Genomic DNA, 19860 nt, shown 5'->3' with positions numbered 1-19860 from the left:
AATCGTAATGCGCCCATCCTTTTCGAGCACAACAGTGCTTTTTCTTCCAGATAGCCGGAATGACATAAACTAACCCAAGGCCGCGGGGACCTCTACGTGCCAACTTTTCCGCCAAAATGTGACGTGTTTACGGGCCCCCGATGCCGACTAATAGGTGTGCCCGTCGCGCGCCGTGCGCCAGCTCTTGGCCTCCCCCCAAACTCCGTTGGAGGCTGTCGAGGGTAGCTGCAGTACAAGGGGAGCGCTCGGGGGCTGCAGACCTCTCCGCAACCCTTGCGAGTCGATCGATGCGCCTCTCCTCCGCCTTCAGACCATTCGCGGTGCCGCTCTGGATATTCCTCGCACCACCAGGCCAGACGAATCCAACGGCGGCCAGGAGCGGTTGAATTGTCTTGGTCTCCTGCTCGTCCCCACGAGGTAAGTGGCCATTTTTCATGTTTTGTCCACTTCCGGTTCAGAACGCGCCTTCCTGTTGCCAGGAAGGTGTCACCAGACGACGGGGTTTGTATGATTTGCGAATGTCGGTCGAACGGCCTCTGGGTCTGGAACAGTATGCGGACCTCTTTTGTAAAAACGCTATTATCGATTTTCTGTAATTGTAAACCGACTTTGAGCGAGCGAATTTTAAAAAAATCGTGTAGGAACACTGACCTAATAATTTTTTTTAAGTACCGACTATTCACCGGTAGTAAATATACGGAAAGACGAAGAAAGGAAACACACTCGACCGAATTACGTATCGATTTCGCGAAATTATAAATCGATTTTTAAACTTCATCTCGTTCCAGGTATGGTTCAATGACGTGGTCACAAATTTATATAATACTCAGTGTACACCCAATGGAAAAAAATAACTTTAGTACAATTTTGTATTAGTTCTACTTATTTACGTCTACAAAAGTCATATTTCAACCCAATTTCAAATAGTGTGGTGCAATAAAGAAGACAGGAAGTAGTGGTTGCAACTATTTTAGTATTTTAATCAATTAGAAATAGGTAGTACCTAATGCTTCATCTTTATATTGTTTCTAGTATTGTTTTAAATATCTTTCCATATAAAAAATCTAAATCGTCAGCAAATAACGCAGTTAGAAACGGCGATAGTAATATTAATAGCGCAGATAGTGTATCATTCCTGGAATGGCTTCAATAGAATGTCAAGAAAACAAAAACCAAATAGATTAACAGAAAAAAACAGACAGTACTGGCAATAGGCAATGCCTACACAAGAAATTTAGACAAAACAAAGATGTCTGCATACAGGGTGTCTATTCAAACTTCAATGACGGATTCTACGTAATAAATTAACAGAAAAAAGCACCTGTAAATTTATATCCAGAAACTTTTTCTTTTAGAAGAGATAAGTGTCAAGTTGTAGGAAAATTCAAATTACAAGAAAATGGCTAAAATGACTTAATTCAAAACTGGAACTCTAGTTTTTGATTGTCACAAAAATATATGCATGCTATAGTTTTTTTTTTAAATTGAACTCGGATTATATTATAACAATTTAGGGCTTTTCAAAAAAGCGTTCTACTTCATATCACACCATTTTTCGAAATAAATGACACAATATTAGATTTGCCTAACGTGTTTTTTAAATAATCACAATATCTTACTCATAAATTAATTAAAATATCATTTACGTGGTTTTGTTTTTTGTAACTTGAAATAAATCATATCTTTTCATTAATTGAATAGTAAGTATATTTTTTAAAGTGTCAATTTTTTAACAACTGTATTAACCTCCATACCAGTTTCTATAAAAATAATTTGTTTATAATTTATAAAAGTAGGTACATAAATCTAAAATTTTAACAGTGCCTGTTTTTTTCTTCATTTCGTTTATTAAAAATTTTGCATTATTTATTATTTTCCAAATTAGGTCAAAAAATATTTTACAAATTTTCCTTCACAATCAGTATTTTATATACACAGAGCTCGTAAAGTTTGGAATAAATTCGAAAAATCGTTATTGAAGGGTTTTGACAGGAAATCCTCGGACACGTCAACTTTAGTTTATAAAATGTCACTTTTTTCAGCCATCGACTTTTATTTTGTTTCGTTTGTTTTTGATGTATGACGTCATCGGCAATTTTTTTAAATGGCAGCCCATATTTTTTTCCACGGATTTCGATAGAGCACATTTTTCTGAGTACGAATATGTCAGAGACGTATGACCTTCAAGATGGAAGTTTTCGAGATATTCGGTTCCAAAGTTTCAAGAATACATTATACAAGCGATGACAAAATACTAATCATTTATCAAGGAACCGCTGGAAAAATTACAGTTTTGATAGTTGAAGTTTGTCCTCGCAAGTTTGTGTTTTATTTTAAGTTGATTAATCATTATTCTATCAGAATTCATTTTATTTGAAAATGGTCCGTCGTTTGAGTGAAAGGGAAAGAATCGAAATTTTTATGATCAGTTACGGAGTATGAATATTATGTCAAAAACGTACGACCTTCAAGATGGAAGTTTTCGAGATAATAGACAGTTTAAAACACAAACTTGCGAGAACAAACTTCAACTATCAAAACTGTAATTTTTCCAGCGCTTCCTTGATAAATGATTAGTATTTTGTCATCGCTTGTATAATGCATTCTTGAAACTTTGGAACCGAATATCTCGAAAACTTCCATCTTGAAGGTCATGCGTTTTTGACATATTCGTACTCAGAAAAATGTGCTCTATCGAAATCCGTGGAAAAAAATATGGGTTGCCATTTAAAAAAATTGCCGATGACGTCATAGATCAAAAACAAACAAAACAAAAAAAAAGTCGATTGCTAAAAAAAGTGACATTTTATAAACTAAAGTTGACGTGTCCGAGCATTTCCTGTCAAAACCCTTCAGTAACGATTTTTCGAATTTATTCCAAACTTTACGAGCTCAGTGTATGTATAAAACACCGCAGTAGAACAAGCCAACAAGGGTGTAGTATAATGCTTTTTTACTAGATTTTGAATAATATAATTATTATTAACCAAATTTTTAAAAAATTATTTCCAAATACGTAAATTCCTCAAACAAAGAATGTTCACTGGAGGAAAATATTTTCAATTGACAATAAAATACCTTTGTTTGAATATACATACAGTGTTTTTTTCCCAGATACAGTGTTTAAATTTTAATTTTTTATTTATTTTTATTAATTATTTGAGAGTTTTAAAGATATTGACTCGAAATTTGAAACACGCTTTCGACGGATAGATGTGCATTTTTTGGAGTTATCCGAATATTTCTACTTGCACCAGTGGCGTTCGTGCGAGAATGCCACAACCTTGTATAATAATAAAAAATGAAATAGGTCTTCAAATTTTTTCGTGGGATGCACCGTTTTTGACGGAAAAAATAAAACATATTTTATTGCAAGTTGTGTATTTTTAATTTCTATTGATACAGTCTAGTAAGTTGCCGTTAATATTTCTAAATAAAATACAACCATCAAATCCTAGTCAATATCTTTAAAACTCTTTGAAATAATTAATAAAAATAAATAAAAAATTAAAATTTAAACTTGACCACCCTGTATATTTTACATATTTTATCTGTTACCTTTATCTGTTCGTTTATTCGCATTACAAAAAGTAGGAAAACTGACAATCATAGATTCTTTGGATGAAGATAATGGGATTTTCCTTACCTATATCATTTTTGATTTAATTATTTTTTTAAGATACAGTGTCAAAATCTCAATTAAAAAAGATTTGTATTAATAACTATGCTGTTTTTTAACGTGTTAAGTTGAAATTTCGCTGATACCTAGTTTCACTTTATGCCAACACATATTTTACATAATTTTGTCAAAAAATAAAAGCGCGAACAAGGGAAAGGGGCAGTTGACTCTTTCTCCCAACTTTTTTCACTCTTACAAAATGTTTAACTTTTTTAGATATGCTACAGCTTTTCTTTTACAAAGTTATTAACAAAAAAAAAATCATCATTTTGATACCCTCCAAATGAAAAATAGCACAAGAAACAGCCCATTATTTGCATCCAAGTAACTTATGGGTAACAGCTTGACCTACTTTTCTGTAACATCCTGTATATTCATCGTGAAGGTTTTACGTCTTAATTTCTAGAAAATAAAACCTATTTTTGGAAGTCATATTTTCTAAATTTAATTTTAATTTGCAAAAATACAGAAGCCTTTAGGTGTTCATTTACTTAAAAAGTCTTTCCAGGAAGGAAACTCCATCTTGTGTAACCTGAAAAAAGTAAAATTGAAAAATTTTGATTGAAAGTATTTTCAATGATCAAATTATGAATAGAAAGTACTTAGTTATCGCTTATTTTTTGATAAATCCACATTAATTCAAGTTAAGTTTTCTTGAAAGTTTTCCATAATTTTAAGAACAGATCTTATTACCAAAAATAAATAAGAATTATATAAACATGATTGGAAATGGCTTAATTGCTAGGATACAAGATTCTTATAATTTGTTCTTAAACTTATTGTTTCCGCTGAGTGTTAATTGGTCGATAGATTTAAAACAGCGATACTCATTCAAAATGCTATGTGTGAAGAACACTTTACTACAGGACATGGTATAGGGGCATGAGAACAAAGTTAATATCCATTCAAGCGAAAGTTAATACAATTCTGTGCCCCTATTCCCCTTGATCCGATTTAAAAATATTAGATTTATGCCCCTCGCACATTCATGTTTTTTCACTCTGTTACTTAAATACAGGATCATCATGCGAAATGTTATATTCGGACTTTATTGTCTTTGGAGATATCGGAAATGTAAAAAAAAATATTTTACATTAATCTTTTATTATTCGTTATGTTACAGCTACGTATCAGGATTACAGTGAAGTAAGTTTTGGTGGATATGCAAGGTGCCTTCCAAAGTAAACAGGACTTTTTAAAAATAAGAAGAAGAAAAAGTTTTTTCGGGAAAAAACCGTTTTATTTTATTCAAAATAATCCTCTTCCGATTCAATACAGCGATTTGTCGTCAGACGGGATATGCTTCAGGATGTTGGTGCAAGCCTTTTGGATGGTTTCTATGTTCACAGAAAGCTTTCCTTTCATCAGCAAATGCATTTTTCCGAAAAGGTAAAAGTCGCAAGGTGCTAAATCAGGGGAATACGAGGAGTGGTTGACAGTTAAAATGCATTTTTAGTCAAAAAATCCGTCACAAGTGTCGAACGACGAGATGGAGCATTATGGTGCAAGAAACGCTAACTTTCTTCTGACGAATACGATGCACCAAACGCTTCAAAATGCCAAGATTGAATTGTACGTTAAAGGTTTGACCCCGTGGGGTCTTTGGACATTGCACTTGGAATCGTAAAAGCAAATCAACATTGTCTTCACATTTGACTCCAAACGAGATTTTTTGGGTTTTGGTTCGGCTGGCGCCTTCCACTCGGTACTTTGGCGCTTGGTTTCTGGATCATATTGAAAAGGTTTTGTCCTTTTTGGCCTCCTTGATAATGCCCTTCGAATGTTGAATTACGAGCAATATTTGGTTGTCAGTCTACTGGTGCGGAAACAAACCGTGCGCACACTTTCCGGCAGCTCAACATGCAATAAACTGATGTTTTTGAGATGCTCAATTCCAATTCCATGAATTGAAATGAAGATATTGACTGATCTTTAATGAATGCACAGTTTTGATGGAATCTGCGGTGATTTCAGTTGGTCAACATGTTCAAGATAAACAATCATCACCATAAACTTGGTTCGTTAATTAAATTGTTCCCTAAAAGTTTTACCAATCTTGAAACATAACTTAATATTAGCTCTTTGTTTGATGCTCATTTTTGTACCGATGCGATGCCACAAACATACTGTCACTTCAGGCACAATAACTCCGTCCAAATGTCATGAAATTTTGACAGTACGTCAGTGAATTGCCAATAGAAATACCTATTTTTGAAAAGTCCTGTTTACTTTGGAACGTACTTTTATGTCTAATAATGGAAATATGTTCACAAGGAAATACTATAAAGGCAATATATGGACAACAAATTTGATTGCTTTGCAATTAATAATAATCCCTTTCTCACACAATACGTTTTATTTTATCCATTATTTTCGTACTACTATCATAGACCCACTAACCTTCGCAATCTATGTCCTGTAATCCTGGTAAAGTTTTCTAACAGAATATACGGTGTGTCCCTCGTTAAGCATTAGCCACCCATGAAAAATTGTTATTTGTTAACCGATTTGTTTCAACTCTTTTTTGTTTGATAGATCTCAGAAAAAGGAGTAGAATGTATAATTTCGGTATTTCCGTGTCTTTAGTCATAGCCAACTGAGACGCGTTTTATAGGAAGAAAAGTCGAGAAGCATTATTAGCGATTTTTTTTTAGACAAAAATTGCACCGGATTCTTATTCAGGACTATCTAAAACCTTACTGTACCAACATTTGTTGTGATAGAATACAGGGTGTTGCAGAAAATTAAATCTTAATTTTTTAAAACAACTGAAGATTTATTTCCGAAACACATGCTGTATTTGAATATTGTATATTAGTATTATTCAAATTAGTGATAAAAGAAACTTATTATTATGATTTAACACTTTTCAATTCGTCGACTACTATTAATTGTTACTTTTCGTAAGAGCCCCCTCAAAAAATCAGTTCAAAAAATTTTTTTACAGATCGCTCAAGTTTTTAAATATTTCCAAAATCGTCAAAAATTTAATTTTTAAAAAATTTTTTTTTCGTTATTTTATCATTTTCTAGGTTGAAAAGAATCTCGATTCTGAAAATTTTAAATCGATATTTTAATTTCTAAAAGTCGCTCATAATTATTTTAACTTTGAAAGTAGTGTACCTATGTTTTCGAGCGTCCTCTAAAAAATAAATATCAACGAACTAAAAATTTTTTGATTGAATTTGATGAACAAAAGGATAGAAATAAGTCACGAGACACTTAAATTTAAAAAAATTAAAAAATTATAAATATTTGATACTCGTAGTGCGGTAGTAAATGTTGCCTTGAGAAATTTTTTAATAATAATAATAATAATTTTCCTTTATTACTAATTTGAATAATACTGATACATAATATTCAAATAATGCATGTACTTCCAAAATAAATCTTCATTTGGTTTAAAAAATTAAGGTATAATTTACTGCAATACCCTGTATTCTATCACAACAAAAATCGATATAGAAGGGTTTTAGATAGTCTTGAATAAGAATCCGGTGCAGTTTTTGTCTAAAAAAAATCGCTAATATTACTTCTCGTTTTTTCTTCCCATAAAACGCGTCTCAGTTGGCGATGACTTAGACCACGAAAATACCGAAATTATATATTCTACTCTACTCTTCTGAGATCTATCAAACAAAAAAGAGTTGAAACAAATCGGGTCAACAAATAACAATTTTACGTGGGTGGCTAATGCTTAAGGAGGACACACTGTACATATACATAGATTCTCAATTGTTTTTTTCCTCTAAAAAAATTAATGAACAAATCATATTTTACGTTTTCGATATCTTCAAAGACACTGACATTACAATTGAATCTAACATTATGACTGTATCACAGATTTTTTTTTAACTAAATTAACCCTTGCAGAGTTGTTTTACGAAATCATCGACTGATGCTTTTGATACAAGAGTTTATTTAATTAGTTTTTTATATCTCACAGGTGGCAAAATAACCGAAACAAATCGAGAAAAAATTACGTTATAGGGTGTGATCCTGTACATTTTTGTTAGTGTAGAATCCAGATTTTTTTCGATATAGTCATGTTTTGTAAGGAACTTGATATTTTGGAGTCATTTTTACATAAGAATATAAGAATTTCTTGTAAATCACAATATATTGATGCCATTCAATCAAATCATATATTTTTGGCAATAATACTCGTATAATACAATTACAGGCCAAATAGAAGTTACAAAAAACGCAATTTTCTGAATGTCGACGTTTCGTCGCTTTATTGCGACATCTTCAAGACTCTTAAACTTCTTCGTTTTGTTTAGAAATCCTGAAGTTATTTCTATGATGACGTGAAACGTCGATGTTTAGTGTTGTGTTTTGCTTAAGCCTCCATTTGAACAAAAATTCCACTACCCCATGGACTAATAAAATGCTCTTTCATTTACCGAAATCGTGATACGCGCTGTGCCAAGCAGAGCTTTAATTTCGTCTGTCGCTTTTATGTTATCCCGTACCGATAAGGATTCAACTAATTCACTGACGACCTTGTTTGTCTTTTCAGCAATGGAAGAAGTATTAACGGAAGGCAAGAATTTCAAGTTAGTAGACGATTCAGAGCTTCCGGAAATCATAGATTTTCTTGGCAACTTCTTGCCTGACTCCATCAAGGTAAAATGCATATTCATACTATCACATTTCACCCACGTAAGTCGACGTACTTGTTTTCATATCGTACACAATTATTTTTGCACTACCTACCTAAAATTAAACCAAAACTACACTTTTTTGCACTGTATCTGGATCGTTTTGGAACGTGCTGACTTAGCCAGTCTCGAATAATTTGGCCATTATGGTGAGGAGCACCAACATCAAGGTTGCGACATGTTACGACGAATACCCAAATTATTCTTTATTAAATATCTGTCGGTGGTGGTACCTAATGGTGAGGCAGTATAAACCGAACTTTTTGTTCATGGTACGAGATAACTACTGTTCTTTTAAAATCCTCCAAACTGAACTTTTTGATACATTTTATTGTAAAGAGAGTCTAGTTGCAGGATTATTTGCAACATGCTTCAAAAGTCTATCTTCAGAGTTCGCAGTACGATTCTGGAATTGATGTACAACGTGACACGCCTATTTGATATGAAACGATTCGGGAAATAATCCATATAAATCCTACTAGACTTAGAAGAGCTCCCTTAATATTAAGATAGTGAATCATTGCATAAAACGATAGCAGACGTTGCTTAGATATTTGTTTAATCCACAGGCGGACCATTAGTGTCATTTTATCAAGCATCGTAATACTGGACAAATATGTAAGATTTCGAAAAATATTATTAGAAAAAATGTATTGCTTTGCGGCGACTCTCGAAAAACAGCACAGTATTACAAACTGACTTTCGAATACAGTCCGGCTTCATAAGAAACCTACAAATTCGTAAAAAGTGTTACAGTGTATTCATTTTTTTAATGAGAATTTGTACAATCGAAGATAAAACTTTGTAAGGCTTATCTATATCTTATAAAAGGTAAATAGTGTCCCAAAAGTAACGCAGAGTGAAATTGTGCGACATTTTCATTCCGAAGAGTTGGCAGCATTGTGCAGGGTCACATGATGTCGTAAACACGTTGCGGTTAGACAAAATGGAAACTCCTTAGAAGTTTGGAGAGTGTTTAGCTGAGATTGTGCGTAAATTACGTGAAATTTTTGGTAGAAGGGAACAACTGCGAAAAGATTAGTTGCCAAATTTAAACAAATAGGTTCCGTAGCAGTGATAGTGTGACGGAAATTCAAGTAACCTGCAATCTTACGTCATGCGACTTTTTCCTGGGTTAGAGGCAAAAATTCGGTTAATTATCAACGAAATTAGGCCGCAGGCATGCGAAAGCGTGGTACAGTAATCCAAATGAGTTGTGGAGGACATCTGTGCGAGATCCTCTTTCGTATTTATTGGCGACGTCTATCCTTTAAAAACATTTAAAAACTATTTAATTAATAAAATCTTTTGAAATCCTACATTTATTTTGGAGCACTCGTTATTTATTACATTCACGCATTAACTTTTCCATCCTGTATATTGAAAAAGCAGTGCCTAAGTGAAATGTTTCATAACGAAAGTCCCATAATTACAGTCGCACAAGAATTTGGAATCAATGACTTTACCAACTTTTTTTCTAACATCGTGATAGCTGAAAGCCAAATTTGCCAACAATCCATTGCCCTGTGCTTTCACTTATTCACGTATTCCCCGATTAATGAGGAAATTGACCCAATCAACGTTCCATTGATAAGCAATTCGGGGCGTAATAAACCACTAATTAAATCAGATTGTCCTTGTAAGTCACGTGACACACAATGTGGTATGGAAGTCTACGAACGAATTAGCTGGTCTTATGAAAAACCAATTAGGGCTAATAGGAAGGATATCTGAAATGAACAGGATATTACTCGCTGTCAAGCTTTACTGATTTTTTTATGACACGTCTACCTTGTTTTCTTTCCAACGTGAATTGTTACAGGAGGATCAGCCAACTGGTTGATTCAAATCGTGATGGTGTTATCTAAAGTGTATTATAAAGGGTGAAGTTGGGTTCAAAGTGTGATGTATTTGTCAAACATTCGAGGGAAAATGCCTTTACCAATTTTATTCCTAACAAGGTGAACACAACAGCCCTTTAAAATGATGAGGCGTTTTCCTCGGCCAAATTTAAGAATATTTTACAGGATGCTGAATTGTTTCAAAAAATGTTTTATCTTCTGAAAAATTTAGGTTTCAACTTGTACTAGAGGCGTAGTTATGACGCATGCTTTAATTAATAAATAAAAATCAGTTAGTGCAATGATACGCAGACTTATATTGGGAGAAAATATGGCACACAAACAAAAGTTTGAGAACCTCTGATTTAAATAATTTTACAAATGGCATCTAAAATCTGTACTAGTGCCTCAAGACACTTTTCAATCTGAAAAGTAATAACAAAAGTATTCAGGAGATGTTGAGACATGTAACTGTTTTTTTTTTTCTAATTTACGATCGAAGGGTTCTGGGGTTCTTAGTAAAACATTTTTTAATTTTTTCGAAAAATGCACTGTTTTATTTTGACATGTAGTTGCGTTACACCCCGTATTTCTTTCTTACGTTTAGTGAAAATGCAAAGCTTGCGGTATATTTTAACACAAATTTTAAGTTCAGTAAGAATATTCTTAAACAAACATGAGCTAGTTTTAAGAATCTTCCATATTTACTGGATGTATTTTCACAAATAATTCTAACAAATAATAAAAAAATGTTCTAAATTGTGTCGTTTAATCAAATGTAAGTAGGCACTAAAATCAGTGGGCGATGTTTTATTTTTCTGTATTTATTTAGATATTAAGACAAGGAAGTCAAATGGGTTCAAATGCATATTGCCGGAAGTGTAGGTATTGATATGGTATATCCGGAAGGTACAACGAAAGTGATTCAAATATTTTTTTTGTCAGAAATACGGAAAATTTATATTTTCGTTACACAAATCTTCCTATAACTTTTAACTATGTCGTTTTTATATGTCCTATAACAGTGCTTATCATTCAAAGCTTTTTCTAACATTCTAACTCAAAATTAAGAAGCAGTGTTGCCAACTTTGGATTAGCAATAAATCAACGGTTATTATTGTTTTCTGAAGATGGGAATAATAATCCCGAAACGATCGTAATAAAAAATTAAAAAGAAAAAAATTAGTTTTACAACAAATTATTTAATTGTGACCTGTTCTCCCAGTAAATTAATAATAATTATTCAAGAAATTATATGATGGTCAAGAAGAAAAAAACTTTGTATAAGCTAAATATTGATGAGTTTTAAACAAAATTTATAGACCAACTAGGACTACACCAAAAATATATCTATAAAGTTGTAGTATACGAACGCATAAGTAAAATTAGGCATCTTTAACCTTGTCCATTTTTTATTCAACTTTATATTATGAACTTGAATCTATATTTCGTGGAATAACTGCCGCATAGGTTATTTTTTTCTTTTCAGTTCAGACATCGCATGATGCCGAAAGATTTTACCCCAAGATTAATGGGGTCGAATTTGCGTATGTCTCGTTTGCATGCCTTTATGTACAGTTATTGCTTTGCCACCATTGCTCGAATAGAACTTGAGAATTTGAATGCGATGTAGAATCGCCTGTTTGTTCCCAGCGCTTTTTACTTCGGTTCTAAATCCAATTGATTTGCTATTACTTATTAGATTTATCGTATAACCAAGTAAATTTAATAATGGTAAATAATAATAAACAAGTTCTTCAAAATAAAGGGAAGAGTTATAGAATAACATTGACAATGTTCTCATCTGAAGACTGCAAAATTGTGCTTATGCTAATGTTCATTTCTGTTACAGTTTCATCAAACTTTGAAGACTTATTTGAAAGACCGCGTGTGGGATTTTCATTTTTACGTTACGAAAACTTGGCTGGAACAGCCTGTGATACTTCATTTTCCTGGAATGACTAGAACGGTAAGGTGCTTGCCATTGTCTTATCTAATCAGTAATTTTTTTAATAACGTGTTGATTTTGCATCTAGCCTTTAGTGAAATCGGATACTGTAGTCATTTGCATGATTTGAAGTGCACATAATTGTTTTATGTTAAAGCTTGATACAAGCCTTTTTATGAACACGCAGGGTCAAGGTCGTTTCATGGCAAACTTGGATGTCTCATTAAATGCATCTTACTTTTCATTAATACCCTCCATATTAGGATTGAAGTGCTAGGTCATTTTACCTTTAGACTAGACTAACGCAATAGTATATTTATTATTATTACGCGCAATAATTGAGCTCTTACTCAAATGTTTACTATATTTATCATGCCATATAACCGTTGTTAACCATATTTATTGACATTCTTTTTTATCTTTATACCTTCGACTATGCTGTCGAACGCCGAACCAAAATAAAGTACTCAAGTAATTGCTCAACGATTGAGAAGCGGAATTGATGTAAAATATACACGGAACTACGAATACGAAGAACTGTGTCAACTTTAATGTTGATTGTTCTCGTTAAAAAAAATAACAGCTTAATTTGTTCAAAGTTGATGAATCAACTTTAATGCAGCGCAATATTATGTTACAGCATAGTTGCTTCATGTAAAATTAAAGAAAATTTAATTAATGACGTGGAAATTGGGATAGATTGGAGAGCAACCATCTGATCTAATAATCTGCTTTTTATGGATTAAGATAGACCAGTTTTAATTAAATGTATTATAAATAGCATAATATACTTAATAATTGCTCTCTGTGAACACACAGTCAGACATGGCAGCTCAATTTTGACGATCGTTAACTCAGAAATACTTTGAACTGTGCCAACTGTTGCATTGGTTCTACTACGTAGCTCTTGTGTCGTAGCAGTTAGAGAGCTGTATACCAATGATTTTAAATGGCACCAGAAATAAAATTCAACTGGATTAAGATTTAGTGATCGAGGTGGCTATGTCACAGACCCTTAAGAAATATTACTCACGTTCTTTTTTACTCGTTTATTTTAATGAAAGAAAGCGAAGTAACATATATTTTTTTGTAGCCGAACGGAAAACTATACGAGAGCTTCAGTGTCTTCTGTCCGTGCGACCAGCTGGAACACCTCCAGCTGCTCGCTGAAGAAGACGTGTTGATAGACTGGACACAACCCATCTACCTAAATTTGACTCACGCCAAGATCATGGCCAAGATAGAGGAGTTCTACGAGGACATTGGAACCATGGAAAAGATGTACGGGGATGTATATGGTCCAACAGAACCTTTGGAGGAAAAGGAGGAGGATAGTAATAAAATGTAAGTACCCAAGATGCAATAAATTGGAGCCTTAACAACTACAATTAAAGTTTTTAGAATAGTGATCTGAGGTCAAGAAGCAAAGATTTTTCGACGGTATGTCCAATGGTTTTAAAACCTAATATACGTTACAAAATATTGTGCTGTTGTCAAAAACAAAAGTTGTAGCCAGAAATCTCTTCATGATGTATCACAACAGTAGTACACAGAAAGAAATTAACCAAAGTATCTGGATTATTATTTGGATTTTCTCTTGACAAGGACATCTAGGTGTATGGTGCATCTGGTGTCCGGTTATATTCCACTGAGTGGTTCAGGAAATCTTCTATGTCATTGATATAATAACATAGGATTCGTGAACCACATTCATTATCTGACCAAATGAATAATAAGGCCAGATAATGAATGTCATCAGGATATCTGAACCAACAGTGCTTTAGAGTTGCTGACTTCAAAGCTTTCTTCTTGCATGATTTGCTATATCTGGAAAGAAAGGTGAACCTACAGCTGCTCCTTTGTCCATAAAATAGTTACTTAAATGAAAAGAATGTCTAGCTGGTGTCTCGTGCACACTTTTGCCAAGCCTACTAAACTATCATCCTTGTCGTCTGCGATAAGCTTTCGATGAAGTTTTGCCAAAGCTTCTTTAATTGGAACTTTTGTGAACAACGATGACGCGTCAAAGGCTAACCTGATCATCCAATCCTTTAATGGTTTCGACTTCTTTTCTTCGGATTCAGAAGTTTGACAGTTTATAACATGCTGACTCAACCCTTACTTATCCCATTGGGGAAACGTCGCTATGTGGTTTCTAGGGTGATGATGATTTTCTCTTTTGGAACCAACAAGGTTGGTCTTTATATTTCCTGGTGATTCCTTTAGGCAACGTTTGTGATGATAATCGATAGTTGTTCTTGTTTATATTAATTATTCTGACTCTGCGACGTTTAGATAGAACTTTGCTTCTTTATAGTCTCCTACATTGGCTTGGTTACATATCTGCACAATGCCCTGTCAACTGATTACTATCTGGGAATAGATTGACTGTAGGTTATAAGTATATGGATTGGATACACCTCGTCTTTCCACTGTGACCCTTAGTAGGTTCATTGCAAACTGAATCTAGCATTCAGTTTTTCTTTTTCGAACAATAGTCAGTACATTCTTGCAAAACCTTTACACCCAAACAATACATGGGTCTACCCTTCTACCAAGTCATTATTACTCAGATCCTTTCTGAATTTGCAATATCCACTTAGCAGTTCAACTGTTGTCGTTATTGATCTTCGACTTTGGTTCTCTTTCTACCTTCATTTCATGGTCAGCCTTCTCACAGCTCCGATGACCTTCACCTCGTATCCAAGCTAAGGTTACATAGTCTTACAAAAGCATCCAAACGACCTCAAGCACTGACGGCGTTTAATATTGCCTGATAATCGAAGTAAATAACTATTAATTATTGTTTTTTGGGTAGTTCATCACTTACATTGGTTCCTTCCTCATAGAATATGTTTTCCAGTGTATTCGCAGAGGACGCGGAGATGTCGCAGTTGTCGCCCGAGCATGCTCAGATGATCCACGACCTGTACCCAGCCAACCACATGGAGTGCGTGGAGGTGTTCGAGAAGCTGATAGAGAAGCTGCCCTGTTACGGTGTATTCTCCGCTTCAGGAGACTTGGCGGCCTGGATGGTGCAGTCCTACTACGGCGCCATGTTCTCCATGCAGACGAGACCCGAGTATAGGAGGAAGGGTTACGGTCTCATTCTTGCCAAACACCTGACCAAACTGGTAAGTTTTTGACTAAATATATAACAAGTTTGACAAAACTCGCAGCCGGACCTCTTTGTTGAGTGGATCTCCACGAAATGTTTTTCTCATGTGGCACATAAATATTTTACTTATAGGTACAAGAACGCGGCTACCTACCCTTCGTGGTAATCCGTCCCGAAAACGACGCCTCCAAGGGGCTCTACTTGAAGCTGGGCTTCAAGAAGCACTTCGAGACAGTGCGCGCTATCTTGCGGCCACACGAGATGGCCAGCGACGCGCAGGGCGGAGGGACGCCCAACGGCACCGACTCCGGCGCCGGAGACAACCAGTAAGAGCTTCTTTTACCAGTAAGAGATTAAGAAATGCCTGCGACGCACACACCTCAGCTAAGACGGCTTCTAGCCACGATTCCTCTATCGTTTTATAGGTTATGTACCATCCAGTTTGGTATCTTGTAATTTGAGTGATAAGAGTTGCGAGATATGTGAAATTAATCAACGAAACTTCTTTTAATCAATTATGCTTTCTTTCGGTGTCTTCTTTTACTTCTTTAACTGTCTTCACCTCGTGATCTTCATCATTGAAAGTATTTTGAAAGACCACAAGGAAGCGATAGATTTTCCAAACCAAAGTTTTGGGAAGAGATAAGAGCAAGAATCATAGAAAATTTGGTCACGTCTTGGAAGATGAAGCATGCGCTTAGATCAATGCTATTTCTAAATTATGATCCTTACAAAGTTAGATTTGTTCAGTTGCTTTCAATGGTGGAATCTCTCCCATTGAAGTTGATAATTTCATATCTCTCGAGTAGAAGTTTCTAACAATTTGGTTTTGTATCAACATTTTCCCAAGGATATCACTTTGTTGATTCAGTTTGTTGTTGGAATATAGCAGTGGTGCCCAAACTGTTATGCATGCAACCTCTTTCTTCAACTTATCAATTGCCTGAATTAAACTTCATAAGATTTTTCGTTAGTTTGTATATTTTTTTACATTTTGAAATGAGAGAGACAGAGATTGTCATTTAGTTTGGGATCCACTGCAGTAGAAGACGAATCTCAACTAGCATTGTTGCCTCCGCCCTTTCGACAGTTGTTTTCAAGAAAAACCGTTAAAAATATGAAAACGGCTGAAATTTATTTGATTAATTCGTGTCCAATTTTATTGTAACAGATCAAAAAGTGGATATAGACTGAAGCATATTTGAAAAATTACATTTCAAAGCATTTTCTAGCGACCAACCGAACCATACTTTTTAATGACGGGGGAAAGGTATTCTAAGCAGGGTGAAAATAAAAATATCATTAAACTGAAGTTAGGAACACTTAGAAAGTGCTCTTCAAAATGTATGTACTTCAATTAAACTTATTTGCTTCTGCATTTAACTGAAATTTCAAGTCTGGTTATGATTTTTTTCCTACACGACATTTTTTACTCTACGAGGTGGAGACCCAAAAATAACCGTACGAAATTCGTTGCGCGCACCGCTTTTGCAGTTCGGGCGTCTCCCGCTACATGGGGATTACATAACCCTTCTGAGTCAGTCTGTCAAGTGGTGTGGCTTGTGATGGTTGTAGCGAGCTCCTGGGACAGTTCTCATGCTACGACTATTTCGACCTCCTCGATTTTTTGTAATGGTTAATATTCGAGAATAGCATCTGACATTAAAACGTTTGTTTTCTGGTCGGTAAATGTGCATCGGATGCGGTTGATATATTGTCTATACTCAACAAGTCGCGATAAGTCACGACAAGTCACGACAATTCACGACAAGTAGCGACATGAGCCACCAACAAGTCAGTCAACAAGCAAGGGACGAATTTAGCCGCGATTCGCCTCGTTTGTAAATCTTCGGTTAAAATGTGTTGCAGTAAGTATATCCATATTTTCGATCAGCATACCAGCGCCGCGCATTTGAATCGTGAATATCACTCACACTTGAGTTCCTTTCAAGGCATGTTCTTTATAAGCTGTAGACAACATATCAACCGCGTCCGAAGCACTTTTACTGAACAGAAAACAAAACTTCAACGCCGCACGTTGTTCTCGAATATCAACAATTTTAAAGAATCGAAGAGATCGAAATAATTGTGCACGAAATCTGTCTCAGGAACTCGCTACAACTGCCCCAAGCAACGCCACTTAGTAGACTGACTCAGGACGAGTTATGTAACACCCATCTAGCGGGAGAAGCCTGAACTACAAGAGCGGCGCGCGCAGAGAATTTCGTCCGATTATTTTTAGTTTGGTAAATGTTTTTAAATATTTGAACCAAATTAAGCACAAATGACATTTCAGTCAAAGGTAAAAGTGAAACAGTTCCATACCTGCATATTATTAAGAAGAGCTCTTGTTTTTGTCGTGTACAAGACAGTATTACACAGGGTAACATACCAGGGCTATTCTTATAGTAATGGGAGTGCTTCTGACTCCACCCTGTATAGATTGTCTCCATCCCCTCTATGGTGCTCATGTAACAAGGGTGTAAGTTTTGCGAAATAGAGTCTAATAGGAAGAGTTCCAAAACTTCGTTAAATTGATTCGACTGTGATAATGCTTTCCCCATTGAGGAATTTCCAAATTTTTAAATTCTGGAAAATTGCTACTTCGCAAAATTTCCACAGGAAACGAAAGGTGGCTAAAATTAATTATTTTTGGAAGAGGATTGGCCAAGAGCTTTTTCAAACCCTAGTCAAATTATTGAGAAGTTTAATTTGTTGTAGTATGTACAAGGGCAGTCAAAATTGAACATCTATTGATTTGAAAGCTCGTCAAAATATTTTCATATGTTGCAGTTGATGAAAGTAAAAGAATATTGCTGAACTGCTTAGATATTTGTTTATTTTGACTTCCCCTGTCTACCATGGGAGCTACCTATTATTTTTTTAGGGTTTCGTAAACAGTTTTCCTTTTCCAATGAATTGTTTATTAATTTTCTTAGCATTGTGTCATTAATTGTATTTATTCAAGTTCGTATTAAACATATTTTTTAAAATAGCTTTCGCAATCATTCATATCCATACTCATACCCATCTACAGGGTGCTTGGCAGCGGTATGGTCGATACAATTGTTAATAAATGAACGTCTTGAGAAATTCACAAGCCCAATCCATTGTGAGCGCCCTGTATATCGAAAAAAGTTTACTAGAGAAATAAAACAGTAATTGATATTCATTCCATCATTTTTTTTAATTTGTTCCATTATTGAAATTAATGTTAAACGTAATTGATACAGTAATTAAGAAACGAAAACTAAAAATAAGATTTTGTTCACTAAACGCAATATTTTAAGCGCTGCTTTCACTTTATTCTATAATTATATTATGTATTAGTTTATAGGTCTTAACCTTGATAAATTTTTTAACAGTACTCACCTTTGAGCTTGGCGTTCCAATTTCCCAACATATTTTACCATCTAAGTCAAGTGCTTGAGATAGAAATAAACCTTAGATACTGAATCAATCTGAAATCACGCGTAGAAGATATTATTTTTTAATACAAGGGCTGTGCGAAAATTACAGATACATTTTGTTCGTCCCTGATTGTGAATCACTGAATTTTTGAGCTAAAATTTAAAACTAAAATTAAAGCGATGGCGTTAAACTTGAATTTTTGTTTTGATACCAAGATTTAAAAAAATTGGTGCTAAGAATTTATAAAATAGCATTGGTTTAAAAATTTAATTTAATTGAAGTTCTGTGTTGAAGTTTTCAGAACTAAAATTAACTTGTGATACCAAACTTTGTGTAATTGGTTCTACGAAAATTTTAATATTAAAATTAAACCTAAATTAAAAACCTAATTAAAGTTTATACCAAATTCTTCATCAAAACTAAAATCAAATTACTGAACTAAAATTCAGGCAACTATTTTTCACTACTAAAACATTAATTAGATGAAACGGAATTTTTTAGTTAAAATTTAAAAGTAAAATTAGGGTATTTAGTATTAGCAAAAATTTAAAAAACTAAAATTTAATTGTTCTATAAAAACTGAAAACTAGTATTATATTTTAAAACTATTTCTGAATACCAAGTTTCTTTTTGAATCAAAACTTAATTTTTTTAACTAAAATTTTCGCATTTATTTTTCGCAGCTAAAATTTATTTATAGTAGAATTGAGTTTTGAGCTAAAATTTAAAAATTAAATCAGTGACAAGGCTAATTTTAAATTTTAAATTGAAAAAACGTACTTGGTTTTGCTTAGGATTAAAAAGTTGTTACCAAAATTTATATAAAACGACTAAATTTTAGTCTCTTATGATTGTCAATTACATTCCAATGCATTGATATTGTGACTAAAAATTAATTTTTATCTGAAATTAAATTTAAAATTTTGGAACTAAAATTTAACTGTGATACTAAACCGTACATAATCGGTTTTACTAAAGTTTTGTCATTAACATTTTGAAACTATTTCTACAATACTAAAGCCTATACTAACTTTCAACAAAACTAAAATCAAATTCCTAAACTAAAATTTAAATAACTAAAATTCATGGCACTAGAGTTTAAAAATTTAAAAGTTCATTTTTGGGACTAAGATTTAACTGTGATACTAAATTTTCAATAAACTAAAATCAAATTCCTTAACTAAAATTCAAGAAACTAA

General features: G+C 33.9%; 1 protein-coding gene across 1 annotated transcript; it reads left to right on the top strand.

Annotated features, from left to right (window-relative positions):
* Positions 1-298: 298 nt before the first annotated feature.
* LOC108915568 lies at positions 299-18883 on the top strand. The gene is made up of 6 exons (XM_018721637.2): positions 299-417; positions 8202-8308; positions 12037-12153; positions 13226-13476; positions 14996-15266; positions 15383-18883. The coding sequence occupies exons 2-6, from the start codon at positions 8204-8206 to the stop codon at positions 15578-15580; spliced, it is 942 nt and encodes a 313-aa protein (XP_018577153.1). The 5' UTR covers positions 299-417; positions 8202-8203; the 3' UTR covers positions 15581-18883.
* Positions 18884-19860: the final 977 nt, after the last annotated feature.

The sequence above is a fragment of the Anoplophora glabripennis genome, unplaced genomic scaffold, assembly GCF_000390285.2.
Source record: "Anoplophora glabripennis isolate ALB-LARVAE unplaced genomic scaffold, Agla_2.0 scaffold726, whole genome shotgun sequence".
NCBI classification, from domain to species: domain Eukaryota; kingdom Metazoa; phylum Arthropoda; class Insecta; order Coleoptera; family Cerambycidae; genus Anoplophora; species Anoplophora glabripennis.
Note: the sequence above shows the minus strand (reverse complement) of the source record. Positions and strands in the feature narration are given on the sequence as shown.